General features: G+C 34.8%; 1 protein-coding gene across 2 annotated transcripts in view; it reads left to right on the top strand.

Annotated features, from left to right (window-relative positions):
• nectin3a (nectin cell adhesion molecule 3a) overlaps positions 1–24,473 on the top strand; it is a 35,298-nt gene extending 10,825 nt beyond the window's left edge. Inside the window, exons 1-6 of one of the 2 annotated variants that reach the window (XM_059514719.1) lie at positions 4,130–4,173; positions 10,605–10,952; positions 15,404–15,703; positions 17,699–17,816; positions 17,986–18,137; positions 23,121–24,473. In XM_059514719.1, coding sequence (XP_059370702.1) covers positions 4,158–4,173; positions 10,605–10,952; positions 15,404–15,703; positions 17,699–17,816; positions 17,986–18,137; positions 23,121–23,761 — 1,575 coding nt within the window. In that variant the 5' untranslated portion in view covers positions 4,130–4,157 and the 3' untranslated portion in view covers positions 23,762–24,473. Of the gene's footprint in view, positions 1–4,129; positions 4,174–10,604; positions 10,953–15,403; positions 15,704–17,698; positions 17,817–17,985; positions 18,138–23,120 lie in introns of those variants that run through there. The other variant, XM_059514718.1, reaches the window with a different exon arrangement.
• The last annotated feature ends 471 nt before the right edge of the window (positions 24,474–24,944 follow it).

The raw sequence follows: 24,944 nt of genomic DNA, 5'->3' as shown, positions 1-24,944 counted from the left end.
GTGGGTAAAGAAATTGTACTTTATTTGCGGGCTGCGTCGGGCCAAATAATTTCATAAAAGCGGGACCGGCGGGTTGGAAAAAACTGGACCCGCGCATCACTGGTCCACAACTGGTAGAAAAAGATGACGCTCAATAAACCTCACTGGCTGAGTTTTCTCCTCTGAAAGAAAAGGTTGCACAACTGACAGAATAAGTTACAATATCTGAGATATTGCTGCTAATTGCACATTTTCTTTTTTTTTTTTTTACTTGAATGCCATTGCTTAAATTGATATTATTTATCTTTTGACATTTAATCTTCTGAGTTCAGAAACATTGTTTATTATAATCGCTGTTGATATTTTTATTCAAAGTTCAGAATCAAGATACATTTATAACTCTTATGTTTCCTATGATAACTGAGATAATGCTGCTAAATTTATTCTTTCTTTACCTTGAATGTCATTGCTCTATTTTATTTTTTATATTTTGATATTTCATATTTTGTTAAAATGTTTAATTTATCTGCTGTTCATATGTTCATTTTTTTAGTGTGTTATATGATTAGAATGTTGTCCTTGTTTTAAAATAAGGCACATCAATGATATTTGAGAGTTTATTTTCCCTTTTCAGGAAAAGTTTCGAAAAAGTATCGAAATCGCAATTCTTGACTAGGTATCGGTATCGAAACAATAATTTTGGTATCGTGACAACACTAATCTCCATATAATGGAGCCAGTTGTCCTTTTTTTTTTGACCAGTTCATGGCCTCCGGGCTGGTTGCAGACGACGCCATGTTTATGAGACAACACGCGAAGGGAGGGGTAACAAAATCAAGGAGGTGGGGGCGAGCACAGCACAGAGAAGACAAACAAGCAGTGGCGGAATCAGAATTAAATATAAACAATATATCGATATATACGATATGTCAAAATCCATATCGTGTTTAAAAAATATCGAGATATATTTTAAATATTGAGATATCGCCCACCCATGTACTGTAGGTACTAACACCAATGTTTGAATGTTTGGGATCTGCAAGATTTTTATTTGTGAAAGAAATTAATACTTTTATTAAGCAAGGATTGATAGAATTGACCAAAAGCAACAGTATAGACATTACATTACAAAAGATTTTTATTAGAAATAAATCTTGGTTTCCACAAAAATATTAAGCAGCTTAATTTTTACTTTTCAACGTTGTTAATAAGAAATCTTTATTGAGCAGCAATATAGAAATATATCATAATATCAATGTATATATCATAAAACTTCCTGTGTTTTTGCTAAAAAAAAATTCAGCCTTGGTGAGCATAAGAGACTTCTTTTAAAACATTAAAAATATGGTTGACAAAATCAAATGTCATCTGTACATTGAAGACCAAAAGTGTAGTAAAAATTATAATTTTGGTACGAAATTAAGAAATGTAATAGAGCATCACAGTTATTCTTTTTTCAGTTATTCTCTTTACTAGTCATTTTTATGCCATGAAGATCATAGAATTCTTGATTGATTGGTTGACAAATGTTCCAAAGCCTTCATTTTTTTGCACAGCTATGAAGTAGTTCCATGATTTTGACTGCACTTCAGTTCAGTGTCAATATGCAAATCAGATATATGACAAACAATTTTTTTTTTTCAGATGCTTTTTAATATTGGAATTACTACAGTTTCAGCTGCCACGTGAAATCTAAATGGGACAACCATCCACACAGATGCCCACAAAACCTTGTTTCTCCACGTGCGAGAATTGAAAAAGTCACTTTCAAACTAAATGTAGTCACCAGCACACAACATAGAAGCACTCTTTTAGTCCGGTGGAGCGGAGCAGTGGCCCTTTTTCTAACCTCTGTTACCCAGCTCCTAAATTACCCACTGTTCATTAACACACAAGGATGAATAACACAAGCACGGAAGAATTTTCCACCACTAATAAGCAATTTACCCTTGCATTGTTTGCCTTTGACCCCTTCTCACAACGTTAATGGCATCTTATGGAAAGCTTTCTTTGTTTTGTTTCAAAAGACGTCAAAAAGTCAAGATGACAAGTGGAGCGTTGCTTGTGTTTACTGCAGACAAATGAGTCTCAGTAAAGACTTCATTGTTTAGGTTTTGATTTTGGTGTGAAGGGGCGGCAATGTCTGACTTCTTTAATGCTAACATTATTGATTCCCTTTTTCCTTTAAGTGCTGGTCTTTAATCAGATGTGATAGGTAATAAAAAGTCTTGAAATAGAGAGCGAGAGGAAGCTTTCCTCAGGAAGAAGGAAATGATCTGAGGGAGGAGGCCTGTCAAAATATTTGTGTTTTATTTGAATTAAGTTGGAGGCTTTCTTGGCACACAGAGAATTGTTTCATTGTTTCCAAGGAAGTAAATATATCGGCTTTCAATGTTTTGTGACTAATAAGAATGTGATTAACATATGTAACCAAATATCAATAAACCGAAGTCAGGTGGCCTTAAAACATTGATTTGCTCAATCAGAACTGTAGTTTTTTGTGTGTGTGTAAACACTACAGTAATCATGAACTCACAAGTTTGTAGCATTTATACACTTTGCTAATGGCTAATGAATTAGAAGTCTCATACATTAACAGAAAATAGGATTTGGGGTAATACAGTCAGGCCGTCATCTTATAAACCGCTTAAATTAGATATGCTTTATTACCGCCCTTTATCTACAGCACAAAAAAAATGCAAATTTGGCTTTAGCCTCATAGCACATTACTGGTTTAGTGGACTAAGGTTATTCTTGTTTCACAGCGTGTCAACATTTTGTTTTTGAGCAAAGCCAGTTTCAGCAATGTCCTTTTTTCTCAGTCTGTGGTTTTACTCCCACGTAGATTGATTCTTAGGACAGAGTTTTCTTTGGGGCATCCAACCACAAAGATATTTAAATATTTATGATTTCCTTTTGGAACCCAACATAATCATCCTTAATGCATTCAACATTTGTACAAGCCTTGAGCATACAGTCTCTATTCTTCACAGAAGTGTCTGTAGGCCCAGCAATCAGGTCCTATTAGGGGTCATGAACTATGATGACTTTATTTTCCCTTCCTCTTTTGGCAGGAGCAGTTGGGTTGGTAAGACCCTCTAGCAGAATGGTTCCTCTCACTAAACTCAATGACCGTAGCACATGTCTACAAAACAGCATAGCTAATTACTATTGGTATGTCAAGTACAGCTGTTGCGTGTCATGTCTCTTTAGCCTTTGACATTCATTATTACACCATTGGCGTTGTGACCAAAGGTGAGGCAATTCAACTGAAGTCACACTGTCCTCTCACTCAAGCTCTCATCTAATGAAGACTGACGGCAAGCTGAAACAATGCTCAGTCTGTCATTAGTCAATCTGTATTTAACCACTTTAGTCTGGAATCAAAGTTGTTTAACCACAACTATTTCTTTGTTTTTTTGCCATGCACATTAGTGGTCAAACTTCGTTTTTTATTTGTTGGTTTCACTCACATCCCCCTTTTTTCTGCATAGATAAAATAGCTGAGACTTAAAGGTATAGTTAAACTAAAAATGTATATTAAAACATTTTTACCATTACTTATACTATGTGTAAGTGTTATTTATATAGTTATATTCTACTCTAGAATTTCATTGTAATTTTTAAGTTTCAGTCAATGAGTTTCTTTTGTCAATTTTATTCGTTTTTTATTTCTATTTATCATTCATTTATTTTGATTTCAGTCTTGGTTTTAGTCATTTCACTACTTCAAACTTAACGTATGTCAGTTAGTTGCCATGGCCACATTTACACATTTCGTTTCAGCAATTTATTTTGTTAATGTTAATTATAAAAAGATTTTTATAATTTTAATTTTTGTTAACCATAACAGCACCTATCTTTGTTATTTTTTTGTGCTACAAAAATTATGTTCACTTTTCAATGCAAGGAAAGCATCATAAAAGTAATCCATAAAACTTTTCATTTAATCCAATACTATAATTGATGTCTTAGCTTTTTTTTTTTTTTTTTTGAGGAACAGATTCAAATGTAAGCAGTTATTCCCTACAAGTCTTGCTTTTCTGGATCCACGTGAATTTGTATTGTATAGAAAAGACAGGTTTGAACATTATTCAATTGTTTTTATTTTGTGTTCTACAGAAAGATAGTAATACAGGACTGGAATGAAATGACGATGAGTAAATAATGACAAAATCATGGGTGATCCTCTGGGTGAGTTTAAACAAGATTTTTTCATCACCTCACCCTACCTCAGTCTTATTTCTCATAAAGTTTCTTATATCTTTTATAGTGCACTTCTGGTGACGTTCATCACCTCTCCACTGCCATTATGACATTAACAAAGCATTCATTTAAAATGTTCTCATTGGTCTTGTCTTGCCACATCACCGTCTTAAAAAACAGCTCTAATCTGAGTGAGCTCTTGCGTGCAAAAGAAGAGTTTGGTCTCATATGTTTCCTGTTTTTTTTTTTTTTGTTTTTTTTTTTATCTGAAAGTAGGGAATGCATCAGCAGGTTTTCCCCTCCCAGTGACCTGACAAAAAGAGTAGGAGCTCTGGGACAATTCTTCCCACACCGAAATGAAGTTAAGATGTTTCACAAGAGAGTGAGGTCAGGTTCGGATCTCAGTTCACGCTGGGGCATTTGGCGTGTGAGACGAGGAGTGGAATGCATAGTGGAGAGCTCGAATATACTGTTGGACCCCATGAACAGCTTGTAAGAGTTAGTGATGTCAGGAGAGAGAAAAACAAACTCAAGGAAGGCTTCAAAGACCAGGCATATCTCTTTCATTAATGCATTTCTGATTTGTTTCCGCTCGTTTCCTTCTTGTTCTCACTCTTCCTCGCCGTTCCGTGTAGTGACCTTTCGATTTGTTCCTCGTTGCCTTTGCCAATTGTTTTCATTTAATGCAGTCACACTATACCTCTCATTTCCTATTGAGGCTTTAAAATCTGATTGGCAGAGTTGGGCTGGCCTTTGGATCTTAGAACTTTCGCCAGGCCTACATGCTTTTTGAAGTTTTATGTATTGTTAAACCAGGCCTGGATTGAGGTAGTGATAGAACCCTTGAGATTATGATATCCTCCAGCAAAGTTTGCATGCTTGTTGTGAGGGAACAATGGTAATTGTATCCAAACATTGGCTTTTAATAACTTAAATGACAGATCAACGACTTTGTTCATAGAGTGCGTTTCATTCTTCTGTCGTATTAGATGTTTACAGCAAATGCAATGAACACAAATTTGCCTTTCTGGACTTGATTCAGGTATCTGAGGTTGAGGCCATCTGTTCATCTCTACTGAAGCAATATTTCTATAGCTATACTGCTGCATAAGACTTTATTAAAGAACTATAGTTAAAGGAATATTTAGTGTTACATATGGCTTAACTGCTAACTGTGACAGCATCTGTGGCCTGAAAATAATTCAAACGCATTGCTTAGCAGTATTAAACTACCACACTCTCATGGAAATCTGTAAGTGTTGTACTTTTTTAGTGATTCTGTGACTTATTCATATGAATTTGTACATTTTATTACAATCTTCTTAGTGCTTACACCCCACTGACCATTAGATTCAGGGGTGAACCTTCTTGCTTTTTTCAAAAATGTTATGTTTCCAATTTGAAATTTCCTTATGTCAAACTGTATTAGTATATTCATTTTTTCATAACATACTTTGTGCATAATCTTATTATTATTATTTTAATCTCATTTATGTGTTACATATTAATAACAAAATATTCTTGTAAAATTTTAAGAATTATTGTCTGACATTAATTGTAAATTTTTTTTATTTTTTTATTTTATTTTTTAGAACTGATAAACAGGGTTATTATTAAAACTAATATCATTTTTAAAATTCATTATTTAAAATCTAAAATTAAATTAAATTAAAAACTAAAACTACACAACAAAATTACTAAACTTTGAAATTTAAATGAAAACCAAAAATACAACTAAAATCCAATGTAATTAATTACTGAATCCAATGATTACTTTCAAATTCATACAGCCCATCAAGTGTAGTGTGATTTCTCAAAGTGACTAGATTGAATAATTTATTTTTAGTTAATTAAATTTTTATCCGTATTCCTTAAAAGTACTAAAAGAATTGTCATTAAGCAACGAGAAGCTTCAGAAGAGTTACATTTACAGTTCCCTTTTCTACTGTCGACCGTATTTATTTAATTCTAGTGTAATCAAGGGTGATTGGTGGTACTTTTCCAATCTTCACTCTTTTTCTGAGATTCTAGACAGGCCAAGATGAAACGTACCATTTGTGGATGACTGGACCGTGTAGCATACCACAAATTTCATCACGGTGGTGCTTGTAGGTTTTTGTAGTTGTTTTCACAGCCGACTGGAGGCCGATATTTTTGTCAGTGTATGTTCGTTATCCTCCCTGATGAGCACCGTTGGATGTGTTTGTAGTATGTATGTGTGTACGTGACAGGGCAGGGTTGCGAGGTCAGCGGTGGGTTGGCTGGTAGACAGGTGACAGCTGCTCCCACAGCTCAGACTGCAGTGAAGTGGAGACAGCAAAGGCTGCGTGTTATTCTGCCCTAAACACAACAAACATGCACAGGGCAACCATAAACATAAAGCATAAATAACAGGCCAAACCCTTGCATATGAAATCCCAGTTGAGCCTGGTTTTCCATTGATAAAGTCATAAAACTCTATTAGGTTAATGCTTGGAATCGTGATTATCAGGATGTACACATTCATGCAACTCAATTACTGCTGTCATTGGAGCAAAAAGTGGACCAAGGGAAAAAATGATGTTCCTTTGGATCCTCAGAACTCGAAATCCCTTTTCGCTCACCTGGGTTTTGATGTGGCAGTCTGACATCAAACGTCAGACCACATCAGAAGTTTACCTGGTCTTAAGTTTTGTTGATGGTTGAGCACAATTTTAAGCTTATAGCTAGTCATTATAACTCTAGGGAAAAACAGAGGGTTCCTTACTGAACAGCCTCAGTTTTGGCTGAAAGTGACTTCACATAGTTTTTTTTATAATGTAAAAAAGTGGTTGACATTTAAATAGATAGAAATCTTGTAGAATGGACAATGACAATTGACTATATATTTCCTCTTCATTAACATCTGTCAGTGGGTATCTTCATTTGCTCTGGTTTTAAGTGCAGTGGTTCTCAAACTTTTTGACTCAAAAAAAAAAAAAAAAAAAAAAATATATATATATATATATATATATATATTAAATTAAATTCATGCATTTAGCAGACACTTTTATCCAAAGCGACTTAGTGCATTCAGGCTATCAATTTTTTTTACCTATCATGTGTTCCCAAGGAATGGAACCCCCAAACTTGGGGCGCAATGCTCTACCAATTGAGCCATTATTTATTTATTTATTTTTATTATTATTATTTTTTTTTTTTTACAGAAAATGGAAGTTATTAAATTTTGGTACTCCAGAAGTTAAAAAACTGTATGGTCTTCAATAAAAGCAATATTTATTGGGATTAAATATTTCTGAATTTAATTAGAAATTTTATTTAGATTAGAAATCCTGCATCTCTAGTACCTCCTGCACCATCCTTCTGTCTAGTTTATATAAGAGTTTAATTATCATTATTATTGTTTAGATTTTTAGTGATGGTTTCCAACAGTGCATTTCAAGAAAAATACTGTAGTTTTGTGCAATAAAAAAATTAGCCTGTGCTATTTTTGAAATGTTGGTCTTTATACACAAGCAAAAAAATTTTGTCCATTTCATCTCACCTTGCTGTTTTTTCAGCGTCTTACGTCATGAGAATTGCATTCCTAAGACTGACACACTGAGAATGTATAAATGCGTTTCGAGACCCTTGCATTCTTCTCCATTGTTGCATTCAGTGTTTTTGACACAAAGGCATGTCCTGTTTAAACTGACGCAAAGAAATGCACTCGACCCTATTTATACATAGCTTCCTGAATAACTTGTTATTTTTGAATTTGCATATGTTTCTATAGAATTCAAACAGATTAGGAATGAAATATGGGTAAATAATGAAATAATTTTGGGGTGATCTATCCATTTAGGACAACAGTCTTAAGGTAAAGTCTTACTGGTAAACTGGTGCACCCTAAGCTCAGTTTGCTGATTGACGTAAATGTCTCTTTAAAGATCTCAGTGTGAATTGAAATTGGTGATCCTCTGGTCTCAGCAAATTTGATATTCAAGCAGTCAGCCAGATTGCAGTGTAGCCTCTCTCTCTCACACACACACCCTCCCTCGCTCCGTCTCTGTGTGTATATGTGTGTGTGTGTGTGTGTGTGTGTGTGTGTGTGTGTGTATGTGTGTGTGTGGTGGTATTCTTGCAATTACAGGGTGGGCAGGGGAACAGGCAGAGGGAGAGCCTGCACCCGATATAATAGCAGAGGTTTACCACTAGTATGCAGCTGCCAAGGTTTCAAAATATCAGCCACTATTTAGTGCCTCCATAGACCCACTTTTTATGATATGGTCTCGTATACCCAGCCTATGTATTTTAAATAGTATGGGTTTTACCTTGTGACTGTTTTGATGGTAGGAACACTTCTTAGCACAGTCATTTGTAAAAACAGCATTAAATGCGCTAACTTCTTTTTAAAGAGAGGAAAGCTTAGTCTCGATTAACAATTTTTCCATCTGAAATGCAGCAATTTGTGGGCTTTAATAATGACTGAGGAGATTTTATTTTCTCTGCTCTGTGTTTCTCTCAGAATATGTTTTGCACAGCTCCCATTCGTAGCCTATAATTTTTCTGTTTTCCAGTGATCCTCACGGAAATGTGTTCTTTTGTTTTGCTTTCAGAACACCGTGATTTCTTGCATGAGGCTAAGCTGCATTGTGTTGTTGTTTACAAAGCAAGATTGACTTTTAAAGGGATAGCCTAAAAATGAAAATATGGTCATCATTTACTCATCATCTTGTTGTTGCAAACCTGTATGACTTTCTTCTGTGGAACACCAAAGATCCAGTGTTGTTTTGGACCTCACTGGCTTTTTATGTTTCACTTTATGAACAAAAAAATCTTCAAAATATCAACTTTCATGATATTTTACTCTCTTTCACAAGCCAGTTTTGCTTTGTATCCTATCCATGCAATGATACTAGGAAAGCACATGGAATGGAAATGGTAAAACACTGTTTACATGAAACAAACAAGAAGTACGTCAGTAACACAGCATCAGAAGTTCAACCACTTAGGAACGCAGTCTCACAAAAACTGAATAACAACTTTTCCCACTGAGGGATTTATGTAAGTTAGGCTTTTAAAAAGATTTTTCAGAACAAAAACAGGTACTTTTTTCATTGCAGTGATGTATACTCCCTTTGAAAAGTTTAGGGTCAGTAAGATTTTTTGTGCATGTAGAGGTATTTAATTAGACAAAAACTGTGTTATGCAGTATGAATCATAAATCAATATCTTTTGCCCTGTTTTCCCAGAAGAAAACAAAAAAAATATATAAATTTTGCCAATATTTAGATGTACATAATAATAACAAATTGATAGCTTTAAAGCTAACAAAATTCTTGATTATGATGATGTCTTTGGACCCCTTAAGGACCCTGTCTGATCTACTTCTCTTCTCTTGCCAACACCTTTTTTTAATCAATCTCTTCCATTGTAATTTTAACTGCCAGCTCATCAGAATATCATGTTTACATGAATCAGCAAATAACTCCAGTATGTTCAAATAAACATGCAAAGGGCAAAGGCGCAGATTAAAGAAACCTATTAAACAGTAAAAACCTACCAAATTGGCTATTGGTGTTTTTCATCTTGTTCCAGCAGATTTTATAAGGCAAGGTGCTCAGACGGTTAATGGAGAGGACAGTCGGAGCGTCCCGCAGTGTGATGCGGGGGTCTGTATGGGGCTCATTATGGATGTGAAGCACGGGCTGTGTGGCACAGCACTCACAGCCTGCTGCAGTAGAGAAGGAAGGCCTCCCGCATGGGGCGCAATTAAGGCTGGGGAAAACACAAGCCCTCATTATCTGCTGTACGAGATCTCCCACTACTGTACTTCAGTTATGACCTTTCAAGGGTTCACCTGATGCAAGTGGTGTCAGCACGATTAGACAGATGGAACTGGTTAAGAGCATATAACATTTTAAATTGATTCACAGAGGTTTTCCGTGAGATGTTCCTGCAGTATTTGAACAACAGTTAGTCAAAAATGTTTTATGATTGACTTTTTCACAACATTTGAAGTATCGACTTTCAACATATTCTGTTGACAATGGCAACAATTTATAGATAGTTAGCATTTCCCTCAGGTATATCATAAACAATTTGATGTGCTAAACCAAAAAACAAATAATTCACTCTTAACAGTAGGTTCTTTACTTGCATTGATGGTTCCATGAAGAATCTTTAACATTCATGGAAACTTTCATTACACAAAACATTCTTTATCATGGAAAAAGTCTTTTAAGGACTAAGGGTTCTTTAGATAATTAAAATGTTCTTCATACTAAGGGAAATATGGTTCTTTAAGTAACTGTTCACTGAAAGGTTCTTTGAGAAATCGAAAATGGTTTTTCTGTTGCATTGTTCCAACCCCACTTTTTTTAAGTGTTGAATGGAAATTTTGGCTACTGTTAATCTATTTCCTATATCATTCTTCCGGGTGTTCTGTATCTCTCCAGGTGTGTGGGCCAACAAGGTTGTGGTTCCTGAGCAGGTGACTGCGGTGCTGGGGAAAAACGTTACTTTGACCTGCAGGGTGGAGGTCAGCACAAACCTCAGTCTGACCCAGAGTTCCTGGGAACGCCGTCTGCCCTCCGGCACTGTAACTTTGGCTGTCTTCAACCCCCAGTACGGGACTTCCATAGCTGACGAGTACAGCAAACGTGTGCATTTCATCAAGACCTCAGTGCGTGATGTATCCATTGTCCTGCAGGGCGTTGGGTTTGCAGACATTGGGACCTACACTTGTAAAGTTGTCACGTTCCAACTTGGAAACATGCAAGCATCCACAACTGTAGACATTATGGGTGAGTATATCTTTGTGGACAGCTTGTACACTATATAATTGTGTAGGTGTGAATTCTTTAAAGCATATCATTTTGTGAAGCATGGTGTATTCACACCAAATGCAAATTTAATTATTTGCACGAGTAGATCACATATGGATTTTCCATGGAGAGCTGGCGACTTCCACTGAAAGTCACGACACGACACGAACGATAGTGACTGTTGGCGACAGAATGTGGGCATGTCAAGCGATGCGAGTTGAGCATTAAAAGTTGAGAATTCTTCAACTTTATTCAAATTTCAAATTTCGATTTCACTGTTTTATATTATTTGACTGTAACCACATACATGGATACAAAAATGATGCATAAAAAAGAAACTGTTGGCTGTCTAAATTCATTTGAATCATACACTGATGGTTCAAGTTGTTACTTATATGATGCAGTGAGCAGTTTAGGTTAATGATTTAATGCACAAGCTCTGCTGTAGTTTATATAACAACACTCTCCAACAGCAGAAGGACACTTTTATGTCTTTTGAGTTTAATTCCTAGTCATATTAGAATGATATCTTAATTTTACCGGCAATATATATTTGTGATTGCATTTTCGAAAGATTTTCTAAAGAAAATAACATTAGAGCTAGCAGTAGAAACGCCCACCAGTGTCTTCACAGCACGAGTCTAGCAACACACAGCGAAAAATTTTCTGGCGGTGTGAACGGGGCTTGACGCGAAAAACATCCCACGAGTAAACTAGAGCGAGGGCATATTCGCTTCGGGTATGGTGTAAATACACCATTAGAATTAGGTCTGTCAAATGATTAATTGCATCCAAAATAAAAGTTTTTGTTTACAGAATATATGTGTATTTACCATGTATATTTATTATGTATATATAAATACACAAACATACAGTATATATTTTAGAAATGTATATATTCATATTCATATACATTTTTTCTGAAATATATACATGCATGTGTGTGTATTTATATATACATAATAAATATACTGTACACAGTACACACACATATGTATTATGTAAACAAAAACTTTTATTTTGGATGTGATTAATCACCATTAATCATTTGACAGCCCTAATTAGAATCCTCCTGAACCCCATAGTTGCTGGTTCATAATTTTTTATATATTCATTCATTCATTCAGTCATTCATTTTGTCATTCATTCATGCATACATTTATTTCTTCCCAGGTTTGTATAGTTTTAAGCACAAAAAACAACAAAACATAAATAAGCACATCTATTTATTTATTTATGCATTTATTTATACAAGGCACTTAAAAGTGATTAATTGACATTCCAAAAATTCTCTTTTGAAAACAAGACTGGAATTATAGGGAAGTGATTCATAAACTTCTGTTGAAATTGTTTATTTTTGTAGATTGTAATTATAGAAAGGGCTGGAAACACCCTTCACAGAGCCCCTTTTCTGCTCGAGTGAAATTAAGCGTTGTCAAACACTACAGAGTTAACAAAAATATGTGTCACACACTGGCGTGATAGCGCTTAGCACATTCCTTCTATTTTGATTTGTGGGGTGCCATTTTTTCCTCTTTGTTTATTTCCTGCGTTCCTGGAAAAAGAAAACATTAAAAAAGTAACTAATCTTTTCCCTATTATAAGTGGTAAAACCTCTAAATTGTATCGATCCAGTCTGAAATGGCATTACTGATTCAGACGTTAAAGCAAAGCCCTATTAGTCATTGGCATTTTCACAGAAAAGGGAGTAATTTACCCAAACCTCTAAAACTATAAATTCACTGGCCAATAAGCTGCTTTGCGTTTGTGTGTTTTTTGCACACAGGCTTGAAGCCGCCATCCCTATTCCTGTGAATTTAACAGTGATGAATCATCAGAATTAATTCTCAATGACCGTGTGAATTTTTACTATAAAACACATCAAATGCGGCATGCAAGCTAAGCAGTATAATTTGTACCCGCAATTCATTCTTTTCCTTTTTTAACATAATTACTTTGCTTTCACTTAGAGTCCATTATAATGACACAATTGTTTGGGGAATTGTGGTTTTGGCGACAACCCTGGCATGCAACCCAGAAGAGGAATGTTTTGGGTTTGCATTTGTGCGGAGCCAACAGTGACCCGGCCCTAATTCCTGCCCCGTCTAATGATAAATCAATACCTGGACCTTCTCTTGGGCATGCACGTCAGATCGGCTGGTTGTCCGCTTCTATCAGGAGGGTTGGGTGTGAATGAGTTGCCAAGATGCCCCTGCAAGCTCTGAGTCAGCAGAGCTCCAGCGTGATGCAGATGGCATGGAGTTCAGGCTAGATCTGGTTTTGGCATTAGGATGTCAGCGCTCTGTGATACACTGTGGGTAGCCACCATTCAGGTGCCACAGGGCTATATTTAGCATTAGGGGTCCCTGGGGTTATTTTGATTTCTCGTATACAGGAACGGCCTGTAAACAGAGTAGAACAGGTGTGTGGAGCAGACGACCTTGCGTGTAAGATTAAGTTGACGTGGCTGGCCCATATGGCCAAAATGTTTCTTAAGAGCGCAGCTGTTGCAAATCTCTAGAGAGAGTGATGGAGAAAGGAAAGAGTAAAAAGGACAAATTAAAGTAGTATTGATAGGATTTTATTAATAGAGGATTATGGCTGCATTCACAGTTCACTGTGGCCCAAATCTCAATTCTGACCATTGGCAGTTTCATACAATACACTATTAGATTTTTATACTAGTTTTATTTGTTTATTTTTATATAGTTTTATTTAGCAAGGATGCATTCAATTGCGATTCAAAAAGCGATTCCTGAAAATTATTTGACAAATTACATAAAAATATTAAGCAGCAAAACTATTCTAAATATACATGTTTCTTGTTACAATGATTGCCATATGACACTGAAGACTGCAGTAATGATGCAGAAATTTCAGCTTTGCCATCACTGTATATTACAGTACATTTTAAAATATAGAAAAGTTACTTTAAATTCCAATAATATTTCACATTATTACTGTTTTTACTGTATGTATATTTAAAAACATTTACAGACAGTAGTGAATGTGACAGAATCAGCAGGTACCTATGCATTATTATTAATACGTTATTATGTCAATAATGCATTGTGATTAAATACAGTTGTAGCTTTATATGTTTAATGTATTACTAAAATCTGTGATAGTTTACTCATTTATTACTTTTTATTTTACATAAAATATAATAGAAATGTTTAAATTTGTTTGTTTAAAACAAATTATACATTTGCAGTATATAGTTATAATTAGTAGTAGGGTGGTGGTGGTAGTCTTTTAAAGAACATGTCACAATTATAATGTTGTGTCATGTTAATGTTAATGCTGATGCATTTAAACTATAAGTTTTTTTCTGTTTTCATGTAATAACGAAACATGATATCATATTCAGTGTATTAGTTGATTACCCTGCCAAAGTAGGGAGTTATATGCAGGTGTGTTGCCGGTGTATTATAAGGATATATGCACCACATTTATAAGGTCACATGAATATCCTCACAAAACTGAATTTGAACAGAAAATTGAAATCGGACACTGGCTTGTAGTGTGAATGTAACCTTTGAGGTGAGCAGTCTCTTAGCTAATGTTATTTCAGAAGTAAAAACAATAGCTGAAATTGAATCAGTTGTTTTAATTCAAGCAGTGCGGGCTTTTGTTGCTAAGGGCAGCTGAACATTTCCCAATGATTGATTCGGCTGTCATACACAATTTTGTGTCCTTCCTTTTGTTCTCTTTAAATCCATGTGGACTCTCTCAATATTATTAAGACACTAATATGCCACTTTTCTGTAGAGACAGAAGCCACTCAGATGCACTCAGGGATGTTGTTGTACTCCTACCTCAGCACTCAGTAATTTCAGATCATCCATTTTTAATCTGAATTTATAGGGTTGGTGTAATAAATCAATTCTGACTGTACTAAGGCCATTTTCCACCCTTTACCTGATTTATTTTTTCTCTTCCTTCCTTATTTCTTCATCTTGTTGTATATTATCCTGTAAGGTCAATTCAACTCATGTTGTACTGTTTTTTTCTGACTCTTCCATATTTTTATTATTTATTTCTTGTTTTCTCGATGCACGTGTATTTCGAGTAATCATGTTGTCAAGTATTATAAAATACTTTATTAGCATTTTTCTTTAAATGAATCTTTTATTCTTTTTAAAGTATATAAAAGCAGTAATATACAGTAAAAGTAGTAATTTTGTGAAATAATATTATGATTTAAGTTAACTGCTTTGTATCTGAATATATTCTAACATGTAAATTGTTAAACCTTACTGACCCCAAAATGTTGACCGCTAACAAATATAACATTTTGTTTGATACACAAATGCTTTTACCAGATGTTCAAAAATATAGTTTAATAAAAACAAGATTTAAAATAGCATATTTTAATCTGCAAGCATCTCCGTGCTTATTGTACAATTTTTCTCATTCTCTCCCTTTAGTGGAGCCAAAGGTCTATGTGTCTCCTGGTTCCTTGTCTCTGTTTGATGGAGATGGTGAAACTCTGGTGGCCATATGTACAGCTGAAAGGGGTCGTCCAGCAGCAGAGGTCTTCTGGGAATCAGACTTGCCAGGCCAGTCAAAAGTCGTCAAACAGCCAGAGCCTGAAGGCACTATCACCACCTCAGCAGACTACGTCTGGGCCCCCACCCGGGATGCATTTGGCCAGTCCCTCAGCTGCGTTGTACGTCACCCGGCCCTATCCCAGGATTTCCGCATTCCCTACCGGCTCAATGTGTTTTGTGAGTGTGAATTACTTTTATCAAAAACATAAACATTTCTCTTGCTTTGTATTTCAAGATCTCCATATGTTACAAGGAGAGCTGATTGCTCACTTTTGCCACTCTCAAACTCACAAGATGTCAATTTAGAAGTAATTTTAACATCTTAATCCTCAGTGTGCTTCCTTTGGCTTTTAGAACTGTTGGCTGCTGTCTGTTTTAATGGCATTCTGCTTAATGGAGTCACTTTATGAAATATTGATCTGAGCGCAGCAAGGGCAGCAACAGGAGTGGAAATACAAATGGGGGAGTTCATACTGACAAAAGGAGGCTTTAGTGCTCAATAAATCACACGTTGCCTTCCAAAGTGTTTAAAAGTGAGAAAACTTCTTTTGAGTTTTACAGCCTCATACATTTATTAATACTAATGGTTTTATCATAGACAAAGCTGACCATGCAAACACTACAACAATTTGATTTCTTATTGAAGTCTTGTTCAGAAGAACATAAATCTAAAATTCAGTGAGATTTATGCCTCACATAAGAACAAAAGAATAATGTGAACAAATCTAAATGTAATGCGAGATACTATTTTAACATATTATACATTACCAGTTTTTAACTTTCATAGTCCTCGAGGTTGCATTTATATGATCACTGTAAAAATAGTGATGCTGTGATGTATCACTGCAATTTAAAATAACTAATTTCTGTTTGAATATTTTTAAATAAATTTTTAATAAAGTCTAGAATATTTTATCAAAGCAGGAACGATTTACAGAATTTTTACAGTGCAGTGTTTAAAAGTGCAATTGATTTGCATTGTTCAACAAGAAAGTGGCTATTTTGATGAGAATTTGATCATGTTATTGTTATGTAGACTGCTGGGGTTGAATCTCAAGGCTCTCTGTTTCACTCCTGAATCTTCTCTCCATATCACACATCAGTTTATTTTCTCAGCCACAGCTAAGCCTCAGTATCCTGAGGTTTCTGTGTGATTGAGTTAGCCAATCACATCTCCCATTGCTGTTTCTAAGAGTCACGTCCATAGTGTGAGAATGGTTTCATGCTCAATTTTAATGTCTTATAAAAATAATATGAGTTTCATTGCTTAGAAATTGTTCTTTACAAAGTACAGCATTAAGTGAATTTCCAAAGAACAGAAGAATTCATATGTATTAATGCCATAATTTACCCAACTTTTTTGTTTCAAACCTTTATGACTTTCTCTGCCATTGAACATAAAATGAGAACAATTTAAAATCTTTCAGGCAGCTATAATTTGATATATAAAAGTCATATTTTCTACTTTTACTGGACTTCAAAGCTGCTTCTTGCCATTTTTAGAATTTGTCAGCCCCAATTTTGATTCATTTTCATTCTACAGAAAAGAACAGCATAGACATTTCACAAAATATTAGGACTTGGTTGACAATATCCATTACTTGATTTTAATCAATATTCATTTTAAAGAATCAAGATCTATTCTTAAATCTCAAAAATCAGTCTTTGAATTGTTGATATGCTTTTTATGACAACCACCATTTAAATGTTTATATTTCAACAACAAATTGGAAAACATAATTATATAATTAAGAAGTTGATATAAACTGCCTTATGTTCAATTTACGGTAAATGTTTATACAAATAAGCATTATAATATCTAAAAATGAATAGCAAATTAATTTAATAGTTACATTTTAAGCTTTAACTTTAAAGTAATGTACTAACTAGAGGTTCCCTCTGTAGTTTACAACATTAGTTAAAATATATTGAATATATAAATTGACATGTACTGTATCTTATATATATTCAGATGAATTGAAATTAATTAGTTTGTCAAATGAAAATGAATTGATTGTGTGAAATATGTGTTTATAGCCAGCCCTGCAATATCCTCTTTTGTGTTCTGTGGAAGAAAGAAAAAGGGTTTTGGTTTTGTTAAGCACTATATATTTTTATAGCAAGGCGATCTTATTATTTCTTCATGCAACAACGATTCAAATTATGTTACAGTTGCTCCAGATGTTATGGTGAATGGCCTGCAGGACGTGTGGTACGTGGGACAAAAAAATGTAAAGCTGGACTGTAGAGCCAATGCCAACCCACCTGCTTTTTTGTACCTCTGGACCAGGTCTGTACACAAAGTTTGTTACTTCTAATCTTATTGGACATGTCAGTTCAATTGTAAACACAAAAAAAGTGTTTTAAAAGAGAATTCAAGGTTGCTTCAGGGTGGCTTCCTGCTGTAAAACTTGTCAACAAGCTCTAAACTGATAATCGTGTCTTCTGTCACTCCTCAGACTGGACGCCCCAATGCCTGCAGGTGTGGACACATCTAATGGCAGCCTGGTGTTTACTCACCCTTTAGAGCCGAACGACTCTGGACAATACAGGTGTGAAGTTCAGAACGAAGTTAGACAGCACTTTAAGGATGTACGCTTCCTGGTAAAAGGTGAGAAGTTTCTTGTAACCTTTCAGGTCCACAGATACTAATGATGATGTTTTCTCCATGGGAGGCTGATGTTTGAGGGCGGATTGCTGGTTGATAAATTATGTCCTGACATTGTCTCTGCCTTTGTGAAACAGGCACCATTTATACATACCCACAAAGTCAATTACTCATGTGAGGCATAAACAAAATGCCAAGTTGGTGACTCTGTGAAGCTGGATAAAAAAAAATTATAATGTTCAAACACAGTTTTTTTTTTTTTTTTTTTTTTAGCGTGGAGCCATAACTGACTCATAATTGAGCAAAGTCTCTATTGTATGACTCTCCATAGTCCTGCTGAAAAAAAAAAAACAATAGAAACCATCACAATAATTGTTAAGGTTTCCAGTAAAAATACCATTACAAACCATTAAAAGCAGTTAACAAATGGTTTCCTGTAGTGTGTTTTGGGACATATTCCATTAGAATTTAGTGGTGTTAACAAGCCACCAATAGAAGGCAGCCAATTACCAGTAGAGACCCAAAGGCACCATTACAGTTTTCATTCAAACCAGTACAATTCCCATTTAAACCAGTAAAACCATTTCAAATTCTGTGATTATTCTATTTTCATTTATTTTATTTTATTTTTTCTTTAGTTTATTTTTCTTCAGCAGGGAGTGCACCCAAAAAAATTGACTCGGTACTGAATTAGTTGTTAACTTGTTTCTGAGTTAACACACAATTATCCTGAGAAAAATGAACTTTTTTTGATTTCATTGAATTACAGAGTGTGGCAGGAATGGCCCTAAAACCTGGAAACAAGCATTTTTGTACTTTTGGTTCCATGGTTTCAAAATTAATGGGTTTTTGGTTAACTGCCTAAAATAAAGTCTGTGGTAAATATAAGCTATTTTCACATTTTATTTCTGCAACATAAAATACATCAATAATACCCTACTCATGATTTTTTTAAAGCTTTTACTTGTCTTTAACAAGGGGCTAAATGGAACTACGGAGGCTTTCCGGGACATTAATTGTCATCTAGGGCTGTAGCTATCGAATATTTTAGTAATCGAGTATGCTACCAAAGATTCCATGGATTAATCGAATAATCGGATAAAATGTGTTTTTGCTTAATTAAAGAGCAATATTAATTATGCAAGAGATAATAAGACTCCTGGGTCTCTTAAAATGAACAACTAAGTATCCTTTTTTAGAAATTTTGTTATATTTATTTTTTAAATGCATAGAATGCAATGCATACATCAAAAATTAATATTTAATTATCACCCATTGTTTCTCTGTCTGTACTTGTACTGTGAACAATGACAATAAAGTTGACAGATGAATTAAGTGCATTTAAGTGCCATTCAGTTGGGGTTTTAAATAAAGCATTTTCTGAGATGCACATTAAACATTAAACACATAATACAATAATTTAATTTATCTTTTAATTATTGAAAATTAAGCAAACTTAACTTTTTGGTAAACAAAGGGGATTTACTATTAAAAATAAAACATGGAAGAAATGTTGTGTGATTAACCCTTAAAAAACTTAAAAACCTTAAAATTTTGATTTTTTTATTTATTTTTTATTAGTAGGCTATGTACATTCTGCTGAACAATAGTAATACATATCCTGCAAAAACTTGTCTTTAAACCTGACTTTTAATTTGACGGGTTGACGTACCTTTATAGTTCTGTGTATGTGATGTGACATGTGACGCTAGTTTTACTCAAATCAAACGGTCAGATGCTCATGAAGTGACTCTCAGAGCAGTTCTGGAGATGTTGTTCATGTGTTCACGTCCTTATTTAGTGAGACAGCAGGGGCTGAAATCACTGCGACCGTCACGCGCGCTTCAGTGTGTGTAAATAAACGAAGAAGCATTTCTGCGCCATTCATTTACAGAGACACGCAGAACATGCAGGATTCATATTTAAATAGACTGTTCCGGATTAATATTTACTAATCTATATCGTGATTTGATGTAAGTGCAATTACCTATTTTTGATTAATTCATTCAAAAATTGTCAAATTCCGTGCCATTCCGCGTTAAACTGTAAATTCCGTTTTTATGATTGGATTCCGCGATTCCAAATCATAGGGCCCTAGTTGTGGTATGTCAGCTCTATCTTGCAATGAACACACGCCACGACGTTCTCTTTTCGTTTGCCCGCGCCCTCAAATCAAAACACTGCTGACTCCTGGCAGTATGCGACTTCGGACTCAGCGCTTGTGTTTCCTTCCGCTTTGTGGGTGACGTAAACGCGTTGTCACATTAAAAACATCATTGCGAAAGAACCTGACGTGAGATTTAAAATAAATTAAAAGAGGCTTTGAGGCAGAGGAATTTGCCTCGATCATTTTTTGTAATCGAGTTACTCGAGGAATCTTTTCACACACAACAGTAAAACTCATTTATTTATTAGTCCACTTTTACTGCCACGTTGTGTTCATACTCGCACTCTTGCAAACTATTGCAACTTAAACTTTCCAACTTGTAGATTTTCTAAAGCATAATGGTGGTGGCTTTGAAGCATGAATGAAACAGTGCTACATGGGTAAAAGTTCAGACTTGAGCAAATGCGTTTACTCGCTGGTGGGTCTCAGTCACGCAAACACTGAACAGTGCTGTGAGATCCAGTGTGAAGCGCTTGAATTCTGCAAAGAACACACATGACTTTGCAATTTAAACTATTTTAAAGCCAGATGAAACAGCGCTGACAAACAGGAGAAACACTGTGCACAACGTTTTTTCTTTGGAATAGCCTGGAAAACCCTGACAAAACTCACAAGATGTTTTCTTGTGTTTGACATTTGTGTTGTATCATTGAGTAAGTGTGTATTTCCTGTTACTGAATATGTAAATTCATGAATCTCTTGTTGAAAATACCATTAACAGAAGCTCTTTCTGAAAGATGGCTGAACGTGCCAAACGCTCCACACTTGGCCTGTGAGATTTCTGCAATGACGTAAATAAAGTTGGACCAAACTCATAGCAGTTTCAATTCAATCAGCTCTTTGCCACTGTGCTTTTTAACACATATTTGGCTCTTCTTTAGGCTGCAAAATATGAGGAACCTTTATCATGTCACCCCAGTTGACGTCCAATAATTGATACACCAAATAGTTCTTTTATACCATCCAAAAGTGCAATATTTTTAAGATCCTTTTTCTGTCTCCTGTCTCACAGGCCTCCAAATTCAAATAATTGTGCCTGAACCTGCTGTTACATCAGCAAGATTAAGTTTTTCCTCTTAGTCATTGCAAGTTCTGTCCTTTTATCTTATAATAATTATACTACAGAATTATTGGTGCAATATCTGCAATTCTTTTTCATCATCTAGCATTTAAAATGTTTTTTAAGACGCTAATAAATTAATAACAAATCAATAGCAAATCTCAATATCAAAGTCTGTATTTCATACTGTAGGTTTTAATGCTTTAATGCACGATTAATTTTATTTGTGTTTGTGTGACATATCAGGACACAACTCTGTACAATGACATGGATATGACACAGGTATTACAAGGAGAGGGTGACTTATGAGGACATAACCCATGTCCCCATTTTTCAAAACACTTATAAATCATACAGAATGAGATTTTTGAGAAAGTAAAAATGCACAAAGTTTCCTGTGAGGATTAGGGTTAGGTGTAGGGTTGGTGTAGGGCCATAGAATATACAGTTTGTAATGTATAAAAACCATTACGCCTATGAGATGAACCCACTTTTCACAAAAACAAACGTGTGTGTGGGTGTGTGTGTGTGTGTGTGTGTGTGTGTGTGTATTATTGGACAGTTCTATATATGAAGTTAGATATATTACAGCCAACCCTATCCACAGACATGCGGTATATTCACATAAAGCTATATGTACAATATAACAGATCCCAACAGCCTGATTTTTTTGTCACAAATTGTAACTACTGTACATTATTTGCCAGCTCTTTATATAAAAAATGATATATTAGTGCATGTGCATCATGATTTTCTTTAAAACTGCTTTAAACTGTTTTTGTTGTTGTTGTTGTTGTTGTTGTTGTTTGTTTTTGTGAAAAGTGCTATGTAAATAAATGTATTGTCATGTAATTTTGGTGTATATTATTATTTTTAGCTTTTTAATTTAATTTAATTTAATTTAATTTTTAAGGTATATATTTAAAACAAGAAAATAATTGCCAGTGGTATACGAGGGGGAAAAAACTTAATTCAAGAGGTTTATTTATATTATTATTATTGTTATTGTTATTGTTATTGTATCATTGAGTTGCTGTTATAGTTTTATTTATATTTTTAATTAGTTTATTTTTTCATTTATATGTTCTGTTTTCGGTATATTATACTTTTAGAATTTTTTTATATTTTTTGTCAGTTTTTTATATGTCTATATAGTTTTCGACATACCGTATTTTCCGGACTATAAGTCGCACTTTTTTTCATAGTTTGGCTCGTCCTGCGACTTATAGTCAGGTGCGACTTATTTATCAAAATTAATTTGACATGAACCGAGAGAAATGAACAAAGAGAAAACATTACCATCTACAGCATAGAGCGCCTTCTCGCGGCTGTAGACGGTAATGTTTTCTCTTGGTTCTTGCTTCTAAATGAATGCGACTTATAGTCCAGTGCGACTTATATATGTTTTTTTCCTCGTCATGACGTATTTTTGGACTGATGTCACTTATACTCAGGTGCGACTTATAGTCCGAAAAATACGGTAAACTAAATAAAAATAATTGCCTTGGTGACTAGCTGATATTTTAAGAGTTTTTTTTTTAGTTTTTTTTTTTTCATGTAAAAACTGTTTTAATTTTAATTTAGTTAACTGCTCAATTTAATGTTTTATGCTTATTTTACAGCTCAATTTATTTAGTTTTAATAGTATCAAAATTTTAATATCATAATCAGTACCAGCCAGAATATTAAATCGGTGCATTTTCTTCACAACTTGTCTTTTACCAATCTTTTAATATTTGTCTATATCTCCCCCTCTCAGAGCCGCCCCCGACCACTGCAGCCCCCACCACCACCCGCACCACCAAGCCCATCCTTCCTGACACCACCTTGACCATCACAGCTCCCATCAACCACCATGCCCACTTCACCTCCCCGACTCAGGCCTCCCCGCCGGACAGCGGTCTGGGCACTATCGTGGGCGGTGCTGTCGGTGGGATCCTGATCCTGGTGTTGCTGATGGCGCTGGCGGGGGCTTTCTACATGCGTCAGCGCCGAACATTCAGAGGAGACTACTACACCAAACAGTACATCGGCCCATCCGACATGCAAAAAGAGTCGCAACTGGACGTCATTCAACCCCATGAGCTTCAGGACATTTACGGCGACGACTCGGGCAACGGAAGCCAAGACTTGAAGCCCAAACCCGAAGGAGACATTATCTATCCCGATTATCCCAGTGACCACAAAGACATGGAGGGCTGGGGAGACAATCTCAGCCTTCAGAGAGAGGGAACATATTACTCCGACCACCACAACCATCATAACGTGAACCCCAGTGGGCCGCCGCTACACAACGGCTCCCCTTACCTGCAGGACGAGTGCTACGACAACGGCACGGACAGCGACTATGTGTCTCACGTGGATGGATCTGTGATTTCACGCAGGGAATGGTATGTTTGAAAAGGCAGGGGAACTTTTACTGGACAACAATAATTTTAAATCAGTAAGAAAGTGTTATTTAACTCAGCAGAGTGAGATAAAGTGTATGTTATAAACATATTCTTCATGCTTGGTTTACGATTTCATCGGCTGTAATTTACTGCAGATATGTTCTGGATGGTTTTCGTTCGGTGGACTGCTGTGACTTCAGGATGTAAAGGGAGAGGTTTACATGGTTTATGATCATAGGGTGGATTAACACAAAGAAAACAAGTCTGCTAAAATTAAGCTACACTGTGTGCGTAACCATTCAAGTTACCACACTGTACATGACTGTTAGCTTTAAAACCAGGTGCAGCGTATTCTTGGTTCTTTCCACTCACTTTGTTTTCTTTTTTTTATTAAATGTATACATATGACTTCTCCTGTGTAGGAGCAAAACATGACTTTATTTTCACATGAAAAGACACATGAACTGAGTTGGAAAGTCTTGAGTCTTACGTTTTTATTGCAGGGATTTTTTTTTTTTTTTATCAGTATTTTGATCTAGTTTTTTGAGAAAAAAAATATCTACATTTATTAGAATATATTAATAATTTAATAAATAATTTAAATATCTTTAAGAGAAGCAAACATGGCCTAAGATAGCATATGTTGGTGTTCCATTAAAAATAAAGTTTTTGTATGTATAGTTATTGCTATTGTTGTTATTGTCATTATTTTAAGCATAAAAGATGCTCATTATTTTAAGCAAAAAAAATATAAATATATTTTTTTCTTGTTTATAACAAGAAAAAATGGCAGAGGGGTAAGAAAAATAACCATAAATTAATATGTATTATGCTAAGTCTATTTCTTAGCTAAATTTATTTCATATAATGATATTATATATTCTCAAGAAAATGTATCTTATTTTAAATAATTTTAATATAATTAAAATAAGTTACTTTTTTTTAAGAATAAAAATTGTGTAAGATTATATAAAGAATATTAAAAAAAAAATGTTTTAGTGTTCATAATAAGAAGAAAAATTATCAGTGTTTTTATTAAAAACAAGTTTAGAAAGAAATATAAAGAAAAATAAACTTAATTCAGCTTAATATATCAAAAACATTTACATAATAATATCTTTAAGATACATTTTTCTCGAGAGGAAATTGCATAAGATTGCATAAAGAATATTTTTATTATGATTTTAAAAAGT

The sequence above is a fragment of the Carassius carassius genome, chromosome 28 (assembly GCF_963082965.1).
Source record: "Carassius carassius chromosome 28, fCarCar2.1, whole genome shotgun sequence".
In the NCBI taxonomy this organism is placed as follows: Eukaryota; Metazoa; Chordata; class Actinopteri; order Cypriniformes; family Cyprinidae; genus Carassius; species Carassius carassius.
Note: the sequence above shows the minus strand (reverse complement) of the source record. Positions and strands in the feature narration are given on the sequence as shown.